This window comes from Phalaenopsis equestris, unplaced genomic scaffold, assembly GCF_001263595.1.
Source record: "Phalaenopsis equestris unplaced genomic scaffold, ASM126359v1 Scaffold000022, whole genome shotgun sequence".
NCBI classification, from domain to species: Eukaryota; Viridiplantae; Streptophyta; class Magnoliopsida; order Asparagales; family Orchidaceae; genus Phalaenopsis; species Phalaenopsis equestris.
Genome location: NW_018164464.1, coordinates 80,690 through 101,954, shown reverse-complemented (window position 1 = coordinate 101,954; position 21,265 = coordinate 80,690). Strand labels below are relative to the sequence as shown.

The 21,265-nt window shown below is 33.4% G+C and overlaps 1 protein-coding gene across 1 annotated transcript; it reads left to right on the top strand.

The window, feature by feature from the left end:
- Positions 1–1,490: 1,490 nt before the first annotated feature.
- On the top strand, positions 1,491–20,693 carry LOC110018448 (protein CMSS1). The gene is made up of 6 exons (XM_020715767.1): positions 1,491–1,901; positions 5,067–5,262; positions 12,300–12,372; positions 14,290–14,339; positions 19,086–19,199; positions 20,293–20,693. The coding sequence occupies exons 1-6, from the start codon at positions 1,562–1,564 to the stop codon at positions 20,402–20,404; spliced, it is 885 nt and encodes a 294-aa protein (XP_020571426.1). The 5' UTR covers positions 1,491–1,561; the 3' UTR covers positions 20,405–20,693.
- Positions 20,694–21,265: the final 572 nt, after the last annotated feature.

The following is a 21,265-nucleotide window of genomic DNA, read 5'->3' as shown; positions in this document are numbered from 1 at the left end:
CACAAGAGAGTTCAGGCTTAGCTCGCGTTCGACTCATTAAAAAATCCACTGTTCATGTTTGGCTCGTTTATATTTCAAAAAAAAAAAATGTGTTCGTGTTCGGTTGCTTGGCGAGACAAAAACGAGCAATTGTGAACAAATAATCATCTTGGCAACTCTAGTCACATAATCATAGGATGTTAAGGGTTGATGCAAATATTTAAATCTTATTATTTATATTTAAATATTATTTAAATATAATTTAATATGTTTTTATTTTATTTTTAAAGTAATAATTTTAATTTATTATAAATCTTTGTAGTTTTGAAGTCAATTAAATTTTTTAAAAATACCACTCATCAATTTAATTATTTTTAGCTAAAATGAGTTGAACATGAATGAACAAATCTTTATTCACTCATTATATATCAACCTTAAAAAAAATTATTCGTGCTCGGCTCGTTAACTTAGCAAACGATTTGAGCACAAGCTTCTTAACGAGCCGAACACGAACTGTTCGCGAACAACGAGCCGCTTTGACAACATTATATGCCACTTTAGCTGTGCTTGAAGAGTGAAATTTTACTTATTTTTTTAAATTAAGATGATGGTATTTTTTATGTGATGTGAAAAATTTATGAAATATTAATGTAAAAAAATAAAGGTTAGTTGTTAGATATTTAAATGCAATAGAATTGGGTATATTAAAAGAAAATTTAATTACACTGATAATTCTTAAATGGGTCAATACTAATAAATATATAATTAATATTAAGTAAAAACATAATAATTAATTTATTATAGTTTTATTTTACTTGTATTTTTATTTGAAATAAATTATTTTTGAAAAAACTCAACATACTTTTAGAAATAACCTAATTTATTATTTAAAATGAAGAATAAAAGAAGGTAAAAACTAAACTAAACATATATATTTTTAAAATAAAAAACAAAAATCTAAAAATAATTACAAACAAATTCTAATTATTAAATATTATGATAAGTGAAATTTAATTTTATTGAAAATTCATAAATTATAATTAATGGGTCTTCATGCATATTTAGATACTCATTCGAACATGCCTCAACCTCTTATGGTCATGTAATGAGTTTGCTCAGAATTTAGACTTAGCGGGATTTAGTAAATTAGGATTCAATAAATCAACAATTTTGTCTGATTTATTAAATACAAATTTTACATGAATCAAAGTTTACATGAATCGAATGCTAAATTCAGATCTTAAATCTGAAATTTTATAAATTCATAGAACTCGTTTGATTTAATGTTTGGCTAGATTTAATAAACTCAATACATAAACCTGTTAAACAGGGTCCTACTATATGAGAAAATATTACGTCAAGTCGTTTGGCAACTGTCGAGTGCTAGTTCGGCATGATTGGGCCCCATCTCAGCATGTAATATTGAGTGTCTAGACCCTAAACCCTAAATCTAATATTTTATCCATTAAATTCTAAACCCTAAATCCTAAATCTTAAAACTAAACCCCAAGCCTTGGTCACAAGTTCTTTAAAATTTGAGCAAACGCTATAAATACTATCAAAATTCGAGCGAGGAAAAATAATGGCGATCGATAAGCCAAAATCTCCTAAGCGAAAGAAGCTGAAGGGCAACCATCCTCTGAAGGCACGATCTGCTATCAGCAGAAACAAGAGTAAGAAGTTTAATCGTAAAAACGCTAACTTCGTACCTCTTGGGAAGAACAAGTTCATTGACGACATCAAGGAGAAGGGTAAGGATAAGGAGGAGGTGAGGACGACGAAGAAGGAGATAGTAAATTCAAAGGTTGAAACTGTGCTTCTCTCATCACTTCCAGCCGCGCAGCAACTTGATTTCTTCTTGGATCGCTTCCAGTCAGCAAATAAATCCAAACTATCGCCATTGGAGTTGGAGGCGTACAGAGGTATAGTTTCTTTATTTATTTATGCGTTGTTTCTTATGTTCAGAAGATTTTTAAGAATAGATTAAATTTTGCATTTTGGGATTTGGATAATCGGAGTTGTTTGGAATTTGTTGTCTCGTTTAAGCATAATTTCCAGAGGTCAAGATGAGCCATGCTGTGACTAGTGAAGAGAGTAAGAGGGTTGGAGTTCTCTCTAAGATATGGTATTGTGGTAACTTACAGTGCGAGGAGAAATCTCTGCTAGCATTCTATTTATTTCCATTTTACTATTGTTGGTGGAAACAACATGGTTTACCCATTGGTAGTTTATTTTAAGTTTCTGTAAACAGATTACGAAGGTGATTTTTGGATAAAATTTTGATAGCTTATGCTGAACTTGATTTTTTTTGTTGTAAGTATTTAGATATGAGAAGTGCATAGATTGTTAAATTACAATTCTTAGGGAGATTTTTATATTATAAGACTAAAATGAACATAATGATGAAGATTACTAGAAACTTATCCAGGATATTGTACCTGAGTTACCTTAAGGTTAGGATGAGATAACTATTTAGATTTCTAGAGTTATAAAAGATATTTTTGGAAAGTTTGATTAGTAAATTTTTGTAATGAAATAAATCTAAAAGATGATAAATGATTGGAGGAGACATTTTAGTATCAATATTTAGAAGCAATGGAGATTCTATGGAATAATTATTGGGTAATCAAAATTAAGTTGTACATTGACATTGCGGGCGTATACAATAGACTATTTACTTAGCAAAATCTTACCGGTATGTATCAAAGATTCAATTTGGGTTTATGCTAGTAATATTTTTAATGTGCTGACTTTTATTATAAGGTAGTAAGGGGAAAATTTTTTGATAGATACTTCATTTTTATATAGGATTTTTTAGTAGAAATGTTGAATATCAAAGGTATGTTGAAATTACATATGTTATATTGTCATGGAGCAATGATTAGCATTTTATGTAGTCGCGGAGTAATCAAATAGCTTTCAATTTCACTTTGATTACTCTTGGATAAATAATAAATGGTATCATTTCATATTGACATGGAGATTATTATAGAAGAAATTCATTGTGAGGTATTTCATATTGACATGGAGATTATTATAGAAGATATTCATTGTGAGGTATCTTAGTGTATACTATTTGCAAATGATAGTTTTGATAGATGATATTTCTCCTATAGCAGGTGAAAAGTTAGATTGATGGTTTCTTTTAAAGAGAAGGAGCTTCATAGTAGCAGCACAAAGATTGAGAATATGATATATTATTTTAGTAGATGCGAAATTGATAAATATCTGTCAATATTAGAAAATACTTATTGATTCTAAAGATTCAATTTGTCTATGTTAGTAATTTTTTTTAATGTGTTGATCTTCATCATAAGGCAGTTAGTGGATTTTTTTTTTATAACAATGATAGGGTATTTATATGGATTTGATTGTTTATGGAAATGCATGTATTGAGTAATATGATTCCTGATTTTATTATAGGATTACTTAGTAGAAAAGTTGAGCATCAACCATATGTGAAGTTAATGCAAGTTATATGTCATGGAGCAATTGATCAACATTAGATGCAATTGTGGAATAATCAAATAGCTGTTCATTTCAGTGTGATAACTTTTAGAATTAATAATAAATGCTACCATTTTTTTGTTGACATGGAGATTCTTATAAAAGGTATTTATTGTGAGGTATCTTAGTGCATTTTAGTTGCAAATGGCAATTTTGATCGATGATATTTCACATATAGCAGTTGTAAAAAGTTTGATTGATGGTTTTATTAAATATAAGGAGCTTTGGACTAGTAGCGCAAAGATTATAAGATAATGTGTATTGTTAGTAGATGTGTATTTGCGGTTAGACATTTAACTACCTAAAGATATTATAAAAAAAATATGTGTTTATATAATTGTATAACTTTTATATATAAAGCTTGATATGAAAATGGGTAAGTGCTTGAGGAGTGCCATATGACATGAAAGTTTATGGATTTGTAAAAGGAAAACATTTTTGAAGTTATAATTTGATATGTGGGTTATGATAGTCATGCTGATTCTAGTCAAAATGACAACGTTAGGATGGATGTATGGAAAAATTAGAAAAAAAGAAGAAGAGTTAGAAGATGATTTTATAAGAGAGATGTTATGAGCAACTCCAATTAAATATAATATAGTGCAAAATAGACCGAGATGGGTTTAAAAGCTCGCGATTCTACGGTAATTCAAAAGCTCTGTTATGAACCTAATTGATGAAACGTACGAACCAAACAAATGAGAAATGCAGTTTGGAGGAAAAGATGGGTTTAAAAGCTCAAACAAATGCACGCTTAATAAATTCCATAAATGATTTGCCTTGTCTATTTTTATTCAAGGATAATGTCCTTGAAATCATGTATTCATGTAATTTTTTTTCTTCTTTCAAATAAAATTGACTTTCATTTTATCCATTACATATGGAAGAAAATCACGAATCCTTTTTAAAATTGAATTATAACATTACTATACTCTTAATTTTAATGGCAACTAATGAACTGCAAGCACTTCTTCATTTTGATAACATGCCTTGCCATGCTGTAACATCTGGGTGATTTTCAAATTCTAATGTTGTTAATCTTTATTATTATTTTTTGTTTTTTTAAAGATCATAGAGACCGTTGGAACAGCTAAGCATATCAAGTGATATATATTTGCACCATTTATGATTTTAGCAACTGTGTTTGCTTAGATTTTGCTTACTCAAAAAAAGTTGCGGGCTAATTCAAAATCTTCAGCTTTTAAGTACATGTAATTTGATGCATTTTCAATATGGTAGCGTGTCAGAAGGAATTGAATTGAATAGCCATTAATTTTGATTGTATAAACTGCTGGAAGATTTACATATGCACCAATCAGATCCTATGTATTTACATATCTAACACCTAAACTTCAATTTTTACATACTTAACACCTTAGCTATGCATGAAAAGATGTATTTCATTCTTTAGAAGTTAAAATGGTGGCATTTTTAATGTTATATAAAAGATTTGTGTGGCATAAATGTAAAAAAAAAAAGTAAGATTTAAGTGTTAGAAATGTAAATTCATGAGAATTGAGTGGTATGTAATGTTTTTATGAACATATGCAAATGTTTAAGGTGTGATTTGAAATATGCAGATACATGCATGGTTGAACTCTCTAAGGATGCCAATCAAGATGCAGAAAATATAAATAAACATATTAAGGATGCTTTCGGAGAATCATGGAAGGAAGTTCTTTGTGATGGAAATCTTTTCGAAGGAACTATTGAACCTGGAAGTCCAGCAGTGCTTATTATCAGTGTCTCTGCTTTAAGCTCATTGGAACTTCTCAGGTGATAGAACTCTATATGTTCTTATTGGAAGTTTTGCATTAAGAGCATGTTTCCTTTATAACTTTTAAAAGTATATGAAAACATTTTGTTCTGAGTTTAATCTAATGAAATATTTTACAATGGCATTAAGTGTTTTAATTTTCTTATAAAGTCGAAAATAATTTCTGCAACATAATTCAATATTGTAGTGGAGAATAAGTTTCTATTTGATCTATCTATTCTGAAAATTTAAGTAATTTTATTATATTAGATGGAATATTATGTATGCAATATCACAATATCTATGGATTTATAATTTAGCTTTTTATCATAAATAAGGTGCTTATGGTATATTTTAATTCCCATTTGAGGAATAGTGGACAAGGTTATGTACATACTTTCAATGCACTAGAATTAATTTCATCACCATATACTTTGTCTAAAGATTTATAACTTTTTTGATGAAGAATAATATTTTTGTATGCTAATACTCCTCCAATTCGAGCATGTCATTTAGATCTAACTTATTGCATAAATTTTAAAGAAGTGATGTCCAAGTGTCTTAGTAATGATATCAACCAATTATTTTTCACTGGAACATAAATGGTGATGATCTTCTTCATTATAAAAACATACCCGACAAAGTGACAACCAACTTTTAAAATCTTTAATCCTTTCATGGAAGTTTGAATTTCTAGAAACAGCTTGATTGTCATAGTTAAAACTCATATGCTAGGTAATAGGAAATTAAACCCCCAATAAGAGTTCTGATATGTATGATCTCATTTATTGAGTGAGCGACGACCCAATATTTCCTTAGCATTAGATTTAGTCATAACTAATTGCTTTTTACTTTAGGTCATAAGATTTCAAACAACAAAGATATAACACTAAGATGTTGGCTTCTTATTTTCAATTGATGGAGCTTAATGAACATCTATGAAGGCTTCAACTATTAGATACTTGTTTTTATGATGAGAGTAATACTTTTTTTCTGTTGATTTCTTGGCATATCTCAAAATTTTTTGGACAGTCTTCTGATGCTTGTTTTGTGAATTTTGCATGTGCTCTCTATAATTGTTTTCCAGGCATTGTGATTATTTGATCTATAGGTTTAACAATCTGATTTTGATAGCAAGAAGCATTTTTAAAGATTTTCTCATGGAATGTTTGTAGAGTATCCATGTTAGAATTGATAGTCTTGCTTCCAAAAAGGCTCATTTCCTAAATCTTTGATAAAAAAATGTTTTTTGAAGATATTGCTTAATTTCAGTAATTTTTAATCATTATTTTCCCTGAGAAGAATTTCATCAATATACACAACACGAACTATTATGTTAGGGGAAGATTGTTGAATAAAGATAGAATGATTAATAGCAATACTATATAGTCCATTGGAATGAGAATCTTATAGCAGTTAAATCAATGATAAAGGCTTTGTTTCAACCTAACGATGGCTTTTAACTTTGAGCAAATTATTTACTCCATACAAAGATCTTTCAATGAGATTCCCATTGAGAATAGCATAATTGAAGTACAATTTGAACATATTTCATCTTTACTTAATGGTGGAAATGATAAAAAGAGCAAGTGAAGTAAAGCAACTCAGAGATAAATCAATTTGAGTAATTGATGTCATAATTTTGGGTATATTATTTTGCTACCAATAACACCTTGCTGTGTTCAATTGAACCATCAATATGGGACTTAATATTGAAGATTAAGTAACATGTAATGGGTTCCTAGAAAATTATGTTGCTTGACAATCAACAAGTGCACCCGTTCAGCATCTATTATTTAGTTTCGCTTACGATTGAATAGGACCTCTTGATACTTTTTGAGAATATAGACAAAATAGACGAACTGCATTGACAAAGGGGAGGTGATAAATGATAAAAGGACATAAAAGAGTGAACTGAGTAGTCAAACGCATATGCGCTTACATAAAGTAATGATAAGATATAAATACGAAAGCCTGGGTTCAAGTGGATTTTCAGTTGTACTTGACTAGATGAAGGGAGGTGTCTTAGTAGGAGAATTTTGGTTTACGAGCATGAACCTTTAAGGAAGGAGTATACATTGTGTTTTAGATGGTAAGACAATTGATAGAAGTGTGGTAGGAGGAGATGAGGTGTGATAAGGAATGGAGAGCCCCCTTTTATGTAACAAGGAAATTAATACACTATGTTCTAATACTAATATAAATAACTCACCAAATATAGATTAAGTTCCAAACAATAAATTCTCCTATGCTACAATCTCATGTAAATTTAAATGAAAAGAATCGCTAAAAGATGATTTGGTTGTATATAAAAGAGTTTTATGAGACTTTAAGCATGAATAATATCCAATTTAATATGCGATATGCCTGATATGCTGAAAATGAATATAGGTGCTAGGTTAAAGTGTAAATTGATATTCTATGAGTCAATGATTGAAGGATTTTGGAAGAGCATGACAATATCAAGAGAAATAAGATGCTTGAGGAATTTTGGAAGGTCTTAATAACATGAAGAAACTTATTAACGCGGGCGTCACTCCCTCATTGATGTCGGAGGTTCAAAGCAGAGGCGGAATGACGTCTCACGTGTGATACTCCCGCGACTCAAATGCCAGAGGTAGGTCGTGCGAACGACCCTGAGTCGAACTGAGCAGTTTCCCCTCAGATTTCTTTCCAATTTTCACCGTGTTTCCTTTAATCATTTCTTACTTTTAAGTCTTTTCCTACATATATGTGTTGTATTAAGGTTTAGAAGGATTTTTTTTCTGTTTAAGATAGTCGTCGACATTTCAGTTTCTTTCTTCTATGGATATATCCAAAGGCGAGTTGTGCTTCTTTTTGTACCTTGAACCTGATGTGGTATTTATCCTCTTCTACCATGCCACTCGCCTTTCTACATTGATTCCCCTTCATCCAGTTCATTGTCCCTTTGCTGTGGACCCCAGAAAAGCCTCTGTTTTTACTGTTGTTTTTGCTATCTAGATCCAGTCCAACCATCCTCTCCCTCCCTATATGTTGTTTTCTTGCTATTGTAGCCACCAGAACCGCCCCTTCCACAACCATGCCGCTGTCCCTGCCTTTCCCAGCCTCCTCGCCCACCGCTCCTTACCTTCTCATGCTTTGCCGCCTCTAGAACCTATGTCATACATCCTTCCCACTTGCTGCCATCATCCAAAACAGCGGTTCCAAGTCATTATTCAATGATTATTTGTTGTCCAATGCTCGAGAAACAATTACCTTGTTGTTTTTCGTTCGCCAACCAGCTCGTTCACCATCTGGCCACCCCACCATCACCCTGAGATCCACCCTAGTTTGAGTGTGTTATCATTTGTTGTTATTTCCTATGTTAACATATCATTGTATCATGTTTGTTATAATTTCCCTTTCAAATGTATCTGGTTGTAACCACCTAATTGCTTTTTCTATTATGGTTTGGGTTGATTTTGATATCATTTAGTTTAAGAGCTAGCATAACCCTATTCATATCCTAGGGTAAAAATACCCAATCTTATCTCCACTCTAAAAAAAATTTCTTTCCTTCCCTACACCATTCTCGCACCAATTTCACCCCTGCCTACACCCAAATCGAATCATACCAGAGACGATTGTTAGAAGCTGATCAGGAGTTTGCCATGGAAGAGATACAACGACAAGTCCATTGAGTACTACAAAGGCTCGATGAAATTAAGGATCCAGAGAGAGGTTACCTACAAGCATGGTAACGAGATCTAAAGAGGAGAGAAGAAGGAATACCTAAATTCCTTTCATAGGGATGATTCCAATGGAAAAGAAAACAAACCACAATGCTTTGGGATACAATATCAAAAAAAGTCGAGAGATGAATGTCTGTTAAAGATTTCAAAGATGAAGAACTTCTATTTCAAAGATTTGATCTGAAATATCTAAGATTTTGAGATTTTGATGTAAAGATAAATTTTTCATGTTTTAACGATCACTTTGATTCAGACAAGTTCATCGAGTGACTCTAGACTGTGAAACTTTTATTTGGGTTCCAGGACGTCCATTGGACGAAATGGTGAAACCAGTGGACAAAATAGTGAAACTAGATGACGAAATGGTGAACTAGCCGACAACAAATTAAAGAAGTGTACATTGTTTTGATGGTAAAATTTAAAGCACCTACGCCAACATGAAGGAAAAAATGAGATTGTTACTTTGTCGTAGATGAAATGGGAGATATAACACCAATATCCTCCAGTTCATTACAGACAGGATGTGCAAATCCTAATTTCAAAAGTGGAGAGAATATTACTGGATGACCGCCATATCTTATAAGCAGGGTCCAATCCATAATTTTACAAAAATAGTATACTCAGGAGAACATCCAAGCCGACCCTGCCTGAGGAGGCACTTGGTCAAAGTGGAGAACAGGTCTAACTAATATGTATTCTCAAATTTGTCTCAACCCTTTCATCCCAGAAGGGTTTCAATTGTCATAGATTTGGGCATACTGAATCAAATTGCACATTCAGGAGAATGATCCTATCACAGATCAATTACCAATTGAAGAAATAAATAGTGATCCAGAAGAAGATGAAGATTTCAGAGAGGATTCACAACTTACAATCGATGAGGAAGTGACGTCAGTGGAATACAGGAGAGAGACTCCAATTGAGTTAATATTAGCTGTTTCTAGAAGGCAGTGAGTATAAGGTAATGGAAGTTCATGCAGAGTATGAGATTGTAATGCCTCGAGCTGCCATTTTATAGATATTGAGAGGCGCATCAGTAGGACTCACATTGGATATCCAAGAATGCCATTAATTTGAGGAGTTGATATCAGACACATGACAATCCCAAATAAGAGAAGATCATATTTCTCAAATATATAGGCTACTTAAGTTGCCACTGTTGAGGGAGGTCTAGTATGCCCTATATAAGAATCTATTACGCCACTTCTAGAAGCCAATAGAGAGTCGTTAGGGTATTAAATTTAGTTCAGCAGTATATCTACCGACAACTGATCGGGCAAGATAGATGAACCACAATATTGGAAATCGCCTGAAGTGCTTTGTAGGAATAAATATTCTACAATAGGATTCAGGTCCTTTCAGAGAAGAAGAATAGATCTATCTTGAGTCGTTACATTTTAGTATGACCCAACTTGCCATAGATTTTGTCTTAGAGTTGATTCCTCCTTGCGTACTTATTTATCAGATACGTTCGATCCAATATGAAGAGTGGAAGAAGTAAAGTACAGATCTAATAGCTTGAGAATTACTTTATGAAAATCTACATTAATATACAACTCCATCTGAAGATGTGCCAAAAGATGATGAATAATTATTCTATCAAGATGTGCTTTGGAATGATAACTCATACATGATTGACTTACCGAGAAATTACGACATTTTCGCTATCTTTAACGTTGCCGACCTGAAGCCATATCACGAGGAAACGAGAGCTTCAACTGATGAGGTCACCATCTCCAAGAGACTGACACAACCATCTCTCCCGCATGGACGTGGGAGGTCCAAAAAAGAGGCGGGGTTGCGTCATGCGCACCAATTTCTCTTTTCAGAAAGTGAGAGGTGGGTCGCACGAACGATCGAACCGAGCGACCCCCCTTCTAATTTCTTTCCAATTTTTCATTTAATCTTTCATTCATTTCTAATCCTTTCTTATTTCTGTGTTGCAGGGTTTGAAAGGGATTTTTTTTTGTGTTTCTATTAAGGACTGTCGTTGAGGTTCCAGTTTCTCTCTTCTAGGATTATATCCAAGAGTCAGTGGTACTCTGGTTGTTCCTCGTTTCAAGATGATGATTCTCTTCCAAGGATCGAGCAGTGCTCCAACAGTATCTCACTTTCGAGGTTGTATTTATCCTCTTCTACCCTACCCTCACCTTCCTACTCTGATTCTTTTTATTCAGTTCACCGTCCCCTTGTAGTTCTCCCCAGAAAACACTGCAGTTATTGTTTTTATCGTTGTCCCTTGCCATCCAGACCCAATCCAGCCATCATTTCCCGTCCTACTGGCTATTTTCCTACAACTCCAACCACCAAGACCGTCCCCTCTGCAACCTTACCGTTGTCCCTGCCTTTTCCGGCCTCCCCAACCATCGCTCCTTACCTTCTCACGCGCCACCACTTCCAGAATTTGCGTCCCACCTCTTCGCTTGCTGCCATCATCTAGAATAGATGTTCCACGTCATTATTCATTGCTTGTCTGTTGTTTAAAACCCAGAAAATCGCTTCCTTGCGGTTTTACGTTGGCCAACCAGTTCGTCCACCATCTTGCCACCTTCTAACCCATCGCCGATCACCACCACTACCTCAAGATCCACCCTAATTTGAGTTTGTGTTATCATTTGTTGTTATTTTGTATTTTAGCATAACGTTGTGTCGTGTTTGTTGTAATTTTCCTTTCAAGTGTGTCTGGTTAGAATTTATTTTTCCTATTTTAGCTTGAGTTAACTCCGGTATCACTCATTGTACAAATTGGGCATTCAAAATTTGTTTGTGTCCGTACAAGAAGAAAATTTTTGGTGAGCTTAGCTTAACAAACTAGTTATGCTCTTGTTTATTGTTTCACTCGGCATTACTAGTAATGTGTTAAAAATAGTCCTTTGACAATTTAAATGGGGTCATTTTAGTCCTGGAGTCCATAAAAATGTCAAAAGAGTCTTTAGACTCTTTTAAAATATAGGCTAAAACAGACCCCGCCCCATAGAGGACTATTTTAGCTCCCATTACTTTCTTAGTTATTGAGACTAAAATGGCTCACTCAAGTCAACAATCCATTTTAACACTGTTCTCATTACTAGTATAAAACTAACACTAATGCTAAACAATTTTTAAAAATACAATGCAAAAATACTAAATTAGCTCACAAAGTATAATATGTAGATTGAATAGATAGTAGCATGCTTGTAGTATGAAAATCATAGATATTAGTAGTATTAGATTATGAATTCAAGCCTCAACATACTAATATTCCTCTTATGCTTGCCTGTAGTTCTAGCAATTCGATTAACATGTATTGCTAACTTTACAACTATTCTTATGTTTATTAACTCATTTTTGATGATTTTATATAGAGGTTTGAAAGTATATACCAAAAATTGCCGACCCGCAAAGCTTTTTGCAAAGCACATGAAAGTGGAAGAGCAGGTTTGCCTATTACTCTATAGATTTCAATTTTATACGATTTTTACGGACTAGAAATAATCAATGAAAGACTTGATGAACTGGTCAGGAAAAATTGAAATTTTTGGGAGCAAACTAAAAACATAATTCTCAGCTTGGCTCATTCAGTATGTTGATCAGGTTTTAGAGTACATATAGATTAACAATATTTGATTATTTTGTTTAATGAAATTCGGTTTAATATAATCTTATCTATATTATTTTGATATCATGATATATAATGTATGCATATTCTTTTGTGTGGGCTAGGTTTGAATGGCCTTTATATTTATCAAGCTTGGTTTTGGTATAATATATTAGAGATCATGATATATAATAGGATATACTGGCAAACTTGTTAATTTTAGGTCTCTAATTCAAATCATCCAAATCCATTTGTTAGAGATTTCTAAATATGATTAGTTGAGAGTAATTTAGATGGTTTGATTGGTAACAGAGCAGTCTGGAAACTAAGGAAGCATTAATACTATTGGGAGATTGAATGGATGCTAAACAACTAGGGAAAAATATTGCTAATCTTATACCTTAAATAATTTGATCAGTTCTTCCCTGTGTAGTTTGTTACTTAGAATTTTTAAACTTTTGCCTCTCATACTCCTTATGTGGAATGCTCAATATTATGTATGTTCACATGAACCCTAAAGTTTCTTCAAGGCAAAGTGTTAAAGCATGTTTTAGGGCAAGAATGACTTAAAAAGAAACTCCTTTGAAGCAGAGTCTTTCATTCATTTTTAAAATTTTTACTACAATATCAAAAGACTCCCTAAAGTTTTTTATGGCACGGGAGCTTACCGCCCGCGTACTATAGCAGCTATAGTACTGCGGACGTGTTACTGTATCTGATACAGTAACTGTAGTCCCCTTTTTCTATTTAATTTCTTTCCTTTCCTTTTCTTCGCTGATGCCTTCCCTTTATAATTTCATTCCTTCTCTACTTCTTTCCTATTCCTCTTCTTGCTTTTTATATATCTGTCCTATCTTACTCTTTACTTATTTTATTTACCAATCCTCTCTTTATATATGTGTTGTTTTCTGAGGTTAGAGGTGGAGGTTTTTGGATGATTGTTGATTTCTACTACTAACTTTGAGGTGCTCTTCCTCTCAGGGGGCTGTATCTGAGGATGAGAAAGTGCTCCGGCTGTAACTAGTCTGAGGTGGTGACCATCTCCAAGGGTCCGGGTGGTGCTCCGGCTGTAGCTGGACCTCGACAAGACATTTATCTTTCCGCATGCAGTCCAGCAGTCGCCAGCTTGCTGCTCTCCCTCCAACCACCTGCAGTAGGCTGTCAGCCCTTCTCCACACCTTCCCACAGGCTGCTCGTTTTCTGTTGCCCTCCAACTCACCTCTAGCATCCCGCTAGTCGACCCCTATGCCTTCCAGCAGTCATCTACTTGCTAGTCCCCCTTCTTTACAGTCAGTTGTCCCTTGCCCTATTTCCCTCAGTATCGCTAGTTCCCTCTCCCTGCTGCTGCCAACATTCCCACCTGCTACTCACCCTTATTGGAGTCTATGCGCGTGTCTTTATGCTTGTGTTATTGTTTGTTGTCGTTATTTCATGTTGCAAGAGTCGTTTGTATACATATGAATTCAGTAGTAATAATTGTGGTTTTTCATGATGGTTTGAGTCTTTTTCCTCCGTTATCACCATGTTTTTCATGTTTATCAAATTTCCATTAGTTTGATCATGGCACACATAAATGCATCCGTTAGGTAGTTTAAAAAAATCACCTAGGTGCTAGTTTTGTAAATGTCAATGTTTCAAGTTCTATGTATGTAATTATTCCTTTCTATTATGATTTGTATCGTTTCATTTGTAATTTTTATCCATGTTCTTTTATTATAAAATCTCACAATATCCTTTTCAATTTTGTTTCATCATAGATTGAATTGCTAAGGAGCCGAGTGAACATTGCAAGCGGAACTCCTAGCAGGTATGGCATGTGACTCTCTCTCTCTCTCTTTCTCTTTGTTTATTTTTATAATTTTATGCCTAGCTTCTTTGAGTTTGTTTCTTAACATTCACTAGAGCAATCATGGGATTATAATGTAGATTTTTGATCTATCTGGAATAGCTTTTTGTCTATTTTGTGTTTCAAACTGCCACTACAGTTTTGTTTGAGAAATTATTTTTTTTGCTGTTTTTTAGAAATATTTGTGTTGGGAATTTATTTTTTTAAACCTAAATTATTAAAGTGCAGTGACTATAAAAAAGTTATCGTCTAATTTTTTGGAAAAATATATGTTTATAATTCCCACTGCAGCTTTCCAAGTTTTTTTCTTCTGCATAGTTTTAGAACTACCTTTTTAAAAAGTTGCAGCCACCCCAAACAGACTCTGGTCCACACTGCAAAAAGTAGGAAGAAATTATAAACTTGGTTTATCTTGATCACCACATTCAAGATGGTTCTGCGCTTTCTATTACTTATTTTCTCAACTGTTATGAGATTTGTAAATACCACTTTTGCGTTGAAAATTTAACGTTAAATCCTTATGACCAATTTTTTCATAGTTTCTTTTTAAAGAATTTAGTTGGCTATAGCTGTGATAGCCGAACTATCTTTTTAGGTTTATGCGGCTCTCTGTGATTTGAATTGTTAAATGAACAAGCTGTTCTATTCAACACATAAATAAAGAAAATGGGTTAAGCTGCAATTATGAAGTATGAAATGGATTTATTAAGCAGGAAAGGAATGACTTATAAGACTTGAGCATTAATTGGCAAGTCAAAAGTTAGACCCATACCCAGTCGTATAAAATTCAGGTCTATAATGTCGAATCAAAGTTGGCGTCGAGCTTAAAACTAAAATCCACATGTGCATGGTGAGCCAAATCAAAAGGATAATATTATTCTCCTAAAATTGAATTATATAAATAAAAGCACGGTTATCAAGCTAAATGCTTAATTATTTGATAGTTTGAGGTCCTAATTAATATTCAATTTTTTTTTTCTAATACTTATCTATCCTGTACCTATGATTTATTCTGATATTCATTCATATAATGGGGAGTTTAATCCAGAAAGTCATCTAATGAGTCCTCTCTCCTGCTCTTCTTTTAGTTGGCAAAGGGGGCTCTCTTTTTCTAAAGATTTCATTTAAGACCCCTCTCTTAAGCTGTGACTCCCCTTCTTATTTCATCATCACTTTTCTTAACCTTACCTTTTTCTTGAAATAAAAACAAGATAAATCATAATTCATTAAAAATGTACAGCTCAAGGTAAAAGCATTAGTAGATCAATAGAACTAAAAATAAATATATTGATAAGGTCAAAAGAAAGCCGTTAGGTGGTCTTAATAATTAAGAGACTGTTATATTTCAGATAGTAATAACATTCAAAATAGTTTCTTTCTATTTTTTCTTGTTCGAGCATATAGAAATTACAACTTTTCCGCCTGCTTCTTTGTGCTTGAAATACTTTCATTGGAGGAGAACATAAAAAGTAATAATTCCATAGGGAATTGGATAAATAATCATGTGGTTAGGCATTGGGATTGGGATAGCAACTTGGGAAGACAAATTCGTAGACAAGACCCAAAGCTGATTCTAAATTTTGAGTATAATATTAGAAGAATATGGGATAGTCACCATAGTATTAGAAGATATGATTTAATCGGATAATTGTTCATCACTGTCATGATTGTTAGGTCTGTCATAGCTCTCGATGTACTTTGAAGTATTTTGAGAAGCCATGACCAGATATTTTACAAGAAGAGGAATAAGGGAGAACATCTTCAAATTCAACTATATGCCATAGTTAGATATAAATCTAATTCAAATTTATGTCCTTAGAGGAGAAAAAAATATCCAATTCAATTGGGGACCCTAATCATTGATGCTAGAATATAGAGTATTAGAAGCATGTACCTGCAACATTTTCTCGAAAACCGAGCCAAGTGATTATAAAATGGATTAATTATACAAGTGAATTTTTTAGGTTTTTGAAAATAACCCCAGGTGGAGTCACAGGTGGGATTCCTATAACAGTCAAATTAGCATGTCAATTTAAGCATACACAACAGGGAGTTTGTGAATATTCAAGGAGCAAACAAGTATCCATTAAGGCAAGTTTAAGAAAAAGCAAACAAGTTTGGCAAGCAAGGTGGCAGATCAAGGAAGAGTCAAAGGAGTAGTGATAGAAAACTTCATGATCAAAGAAGTGATTGGAGGTTTGGTCGAGGCTCATCTTCCATCTAATCAGCCATCGTTTCTTACTTTCAACTCCTTGGTGTAATTTGTGCACTTTATTTTATTTTCATATAATTTGTCTCATCTGTTTATTCTCTTTTATTCACTTGGAAGGAATCAAGCCGTGGAGGCTCACTTTATAAAATCATACTATATAAAAGAATCTTATCGATTATTCCATGCTCAAAGTGTGTGTTGATTAATAAAATTTAATTGGTGTTTCAATTTTTTTTTTTTTTGGCTTATTGTATGAAAAATGATCTTAATTTATTAGAACTAAATGAAAATATGACATTAAATAGTACGCAATGGAGAAAAGGATTCATGTGGCCGACCCCACGTAGCGGGATTAAGGCTTTGTTGTTGTTGTTGGTGGTGGTGTTTCAATGATCAAGGCTATGTATAGTTTTTGCCCTTGAAACATATACTTTGATTTGTTAGAGTCGAGTTTGAGTTTGGATCATCTCAAATACACACACACACACACACACACAAGTGTGTGCCTCAAGCTGTGGCTTGTTGGTTGGCGGGGTTCACTGTAAGTCCCCCAGGCCACGGGTTCGATTCTTAGTGGCGCCGGGTCCTTGAATATTTAGGCAAATGGCGCGGGCTCTCATCATGGGGCCTAGCGCATGAGAAATCGGTATTTGGGCTTCTGCCAAATACCGATTTCCTTATATATATATATATATATATATATATATATTATATATATATATATATATATAGACACACACACGCGCACCATTGTACTTATGCTTAAAAGGCCGTGTTTTTAAAAGTTAGTAGTATTATTTTTTATATGATATGAAAGATTTTGAGTGTTATAAATATAAAAATTAAAATTTAGGGGTTAGATATGTAGTCATATAAGACTTGTGTGATATTTATGTAAATGCTCACAATTTTAATATCATATATATTTTATTGCATATATATCATAGTTTAAAATTGTACGATTGTGTATTTATATATATTTTACCCCTGAAGCGAGGTGACCCAGAAGCTTCTCTTAGAATATTAAGCTTAGAGTAGAGAAGCTCAAGGGAGAGAAGATGTACAGACAAAGCCGGCATCTTTGTCACTGCCAGCTCTAGAATTTCTAGAAATTGTGCTTTTAGAATAGGCGGCCAGGAAAATTCTCATTTCCACCACTGATAAAGTGGTAGAGCTACTAGCTATGGAGAAAAGCTGAAATAGTTGAAGTGGGGGCTGTATGATAACGTATTTAATTAGGATTTTAACTTAAATTGTCAGATAAAAAATGACGAATTTAAATCCAGCCTACAAAACTTGCTTTCAACACTGCTGAAATCCTGCTGCCAGACAACCGCAAATCTCTCTTGAACCTCTCAAATGCAGCTACCAAAACAGATCTCAAATCCCTCATAAATCTTACTGAAATCTAACCCAATTCTTGCGCAAATCAGCCCTTGAATATGCTGAAAACCTTCTCAAATCTTGCCACCAAGCAGCCTTCAATTCTTGCTAGAACCTGCTCAATTTCTATTGCAAAACAGCCAATAAATTTGTCTTAAAACCTACACAAATTTGACTACCAAGCGGACTCGACAGCCTCTCTGCAAAGGTAAGTTTTTTCTTGAAATGAATCTTTTCATTGACTTCATTTCACTGATGAGCATACAAAGCGAACAAATTCGTTCAAATTAAACATTTGTGTTAGTCATGATAGACTTCATGTTGATATTCGAAGTTTCTGGAGTTATATTTATGCATACATATATTTCATGCTTCCCCCTCATTCGTGTAGTATTACATTACAGAGCTTTATCATGCAAACCAGGAATGCAAGCGGCTGCAACTTCATACGAATGGAAGAGGAAGAGGACACTCCACTCAGCTTGCTGCCTCGTACCCCAAAACCGAGAGGGAGATCGTGCCTTGCTGCTGTAGCCAAACTAGAGAGAGATAGAGGGCAGCCGCCTCTTTTGACTGGATAAATAGGGAGAGCAAAATTGATGGACTTAGTGCAAGAAATAGAGGGATTCAGGGCTTTTAACCTCAATAATCAAGGGTTAGAATTTGAGGAGCGGAATAGCTTGATGCTGGCTTGGGTTTTGGTTTAAGTTCAGTTATACTTTAGTTTAAAATTAATTCTTAGTTTAATTTGAGTTTTAATTTGGATTTTAATTTTGAGTTTTAGATTTAATTTAAATTTATGTTTTATTTGGAGTTTAACATCAATTTTTTTTAATTACATTTTAGTGTTGGTTTTCACTGCGTTTATTTTAAGATTAGTTTATGTTTTGAATTTAGATTTAGCTTAAGTTTGGTTTATTTTAAATTTAGGCTCTGTGAAATTGATTAGATTATTTATTTAGACTTCAAGTTTAAATTTTTTATTGAACTTCAATTTGTATTGAATTCAAGTTGAATTGATTATGTTTTAGATTAAAGTTTAGGTGTTAGATATATAAATACATAAGATTTGTCTGGTATGTGTGTAAATTTCACTAAATTTTTTCTGGCAGGATAAAGAAGCTGATCGACATGGATGCGTTAATGCTTTCACGCCTAGCCATAATTGTTCTAGACATCCGAAGGGATGTTAAGGGCTATTCTCTTCTCACACTACCGCAAGTGAGGTAAGGCCTTGACTTTTTACCTTAAAATCTCATGGCTGTTTGATGCGGTTTATATTTTCGTGTCATTTTGCAATTAATTTATTTTTTTCATCATATTTTCTATTATTATTTATCCAAAGAACAGTTTTTAAAATATAAATTTAAAAAAAAAAATCCTAGCAGATTATATTTTCTACCACTATAGCTGTTTTTAGAAGTTGCCCCAAATGAAGCTGTTGCTTTCTTTTATATCAGCAGTTGGCGTTAAGAGTGCCAAACATTGAGCGGATACCACCTAACTTTATAGTTTTGGATTTGGGTTGGCCTGTTTAATTTCCTGGTCAGGTTCGAGCTGACCCGTCAACCCTAAATTGATCCAAATTTGATCTGCCAACTCGGAAAGGACTTAAATTTGAGCCGCACTTCATAACTGTTATGCATAGATTAAATGGGTTATGTAGGCTGGTTTATGGTTGCAATTTTTGATATGTTTAATCTTCAGGTTAGAGTTCCAGTCCATTAGTTTCGAGTTGGATTAGACCCGGAACCTGCAAACCCAATTTGATACACCTAGTTGTTACATAAACAAAACCTCCAGTTTAGAAAACTGAACCGGACCGACTGGTTCGACCGCAAACTAATGGCCAGTTCGATCTGAATCATTTAAAAAAAGCTTTCTGGTTTTGAACCGCCCAGAATCGGTCAAACCAACGCTTCAATCTGTAGATCGGTGAATCGGTCGAACCACATATCAGCCTAGAGCAATCGATTTTGTGCGATCCCGAGCGGCGTAAGGGCGTCACATTGTGGTGTAGAAGTATTACTCCCCCGTAGGCTCGTGTTGTAGAGCTTTACGGCCTTCAGATCTTTGACCAACTTGATTCTTACCTGTTATTAGATTGTTCTTCTTTATATTTGTCAATATTATATCATTATTTTATCATTTAGATCATATTTAATTAATATTTATATTTACTACATCATCCGTTCAACTCTGGCTGAGCTAATAAACGGTAACATTTTCTTCTTCCAGTTTAATGTTCCTTCCGGTTTCAAAACCTCGAACAAAACTGCTAATTTTAATCATATTTTTTTTCTCAAATATTCACCACAGTGCTGAATTCTGGAACTTATATAGAGCTCACTTAAATGAGAGAATTATAGAAGGTAGTACGAGGATATGCTTCTACGGTCTTGCTGAACTTCCAAATTCCAAGCAAAAGTGACAAAGTTGGCTGAAGAGATAATATGTTTGGAAGAAGAATCAGTTCAGATTAAAGTACAAGAATCAGCCGCAATTGAGGAATCAGTTGATTGGAGACATCTGCTCTATAATATTCAATGCAGGAGATATTTATTCTCTCTATAATTTATTTTTATTATTTAATTTGTCTTAAATTCTAGCTTATTTTATCGTGGTAATATGCTTAAATGTTACTTTCCAAGCTGCATATTTGTAGTTTGGGGGAATTTTGGTAGATAATGATAGTTGAATGCTAAGCAGTAATGGTTTATTTGGACAAATTTTTAGTTGAATTATGTTATATAATGTGATGTTAGTCTATTAAATTGTGTTAGATTATTGAAAAAATCATTGAGGATTTACTTTACATTGGATTTATGTTTTGTTTTGTTTTTTTTTTATTGGTTGAAGATTAGCTTTCTTTTTTTAAGATAATTACATGTTGGCCACCTAAAACATTTATATTTACAAATTAAACACCCAGATGACTTTCTCGAACCACCGAACCGATGTATTTATGCCTCCCATGATCAAATTATCAAGAATTTTATTTAGAATTTGATGAAAATAAAAAAAAGATGGGTTGCGGTTTTACCCTCAATTTGATATTTATATGAGAATTTGAAAATTAAATGAAAGCAAATGACTGTATTGTATAAAATTGTCCCCTTTTTGTTATTTTGGGCTTGAATCAAAGTTTATCAGCAAGTTTGTCTGACATTAGACACAGAAGAAAGCCTGGCCCCATTTCTTTTAGCAAAACAACTCTTGTTGTTCAAATGAAATCATTTTACATGAAAAAGGTGCATTTTACTTCTAGAATACATGGAAAATGTGTATTTTA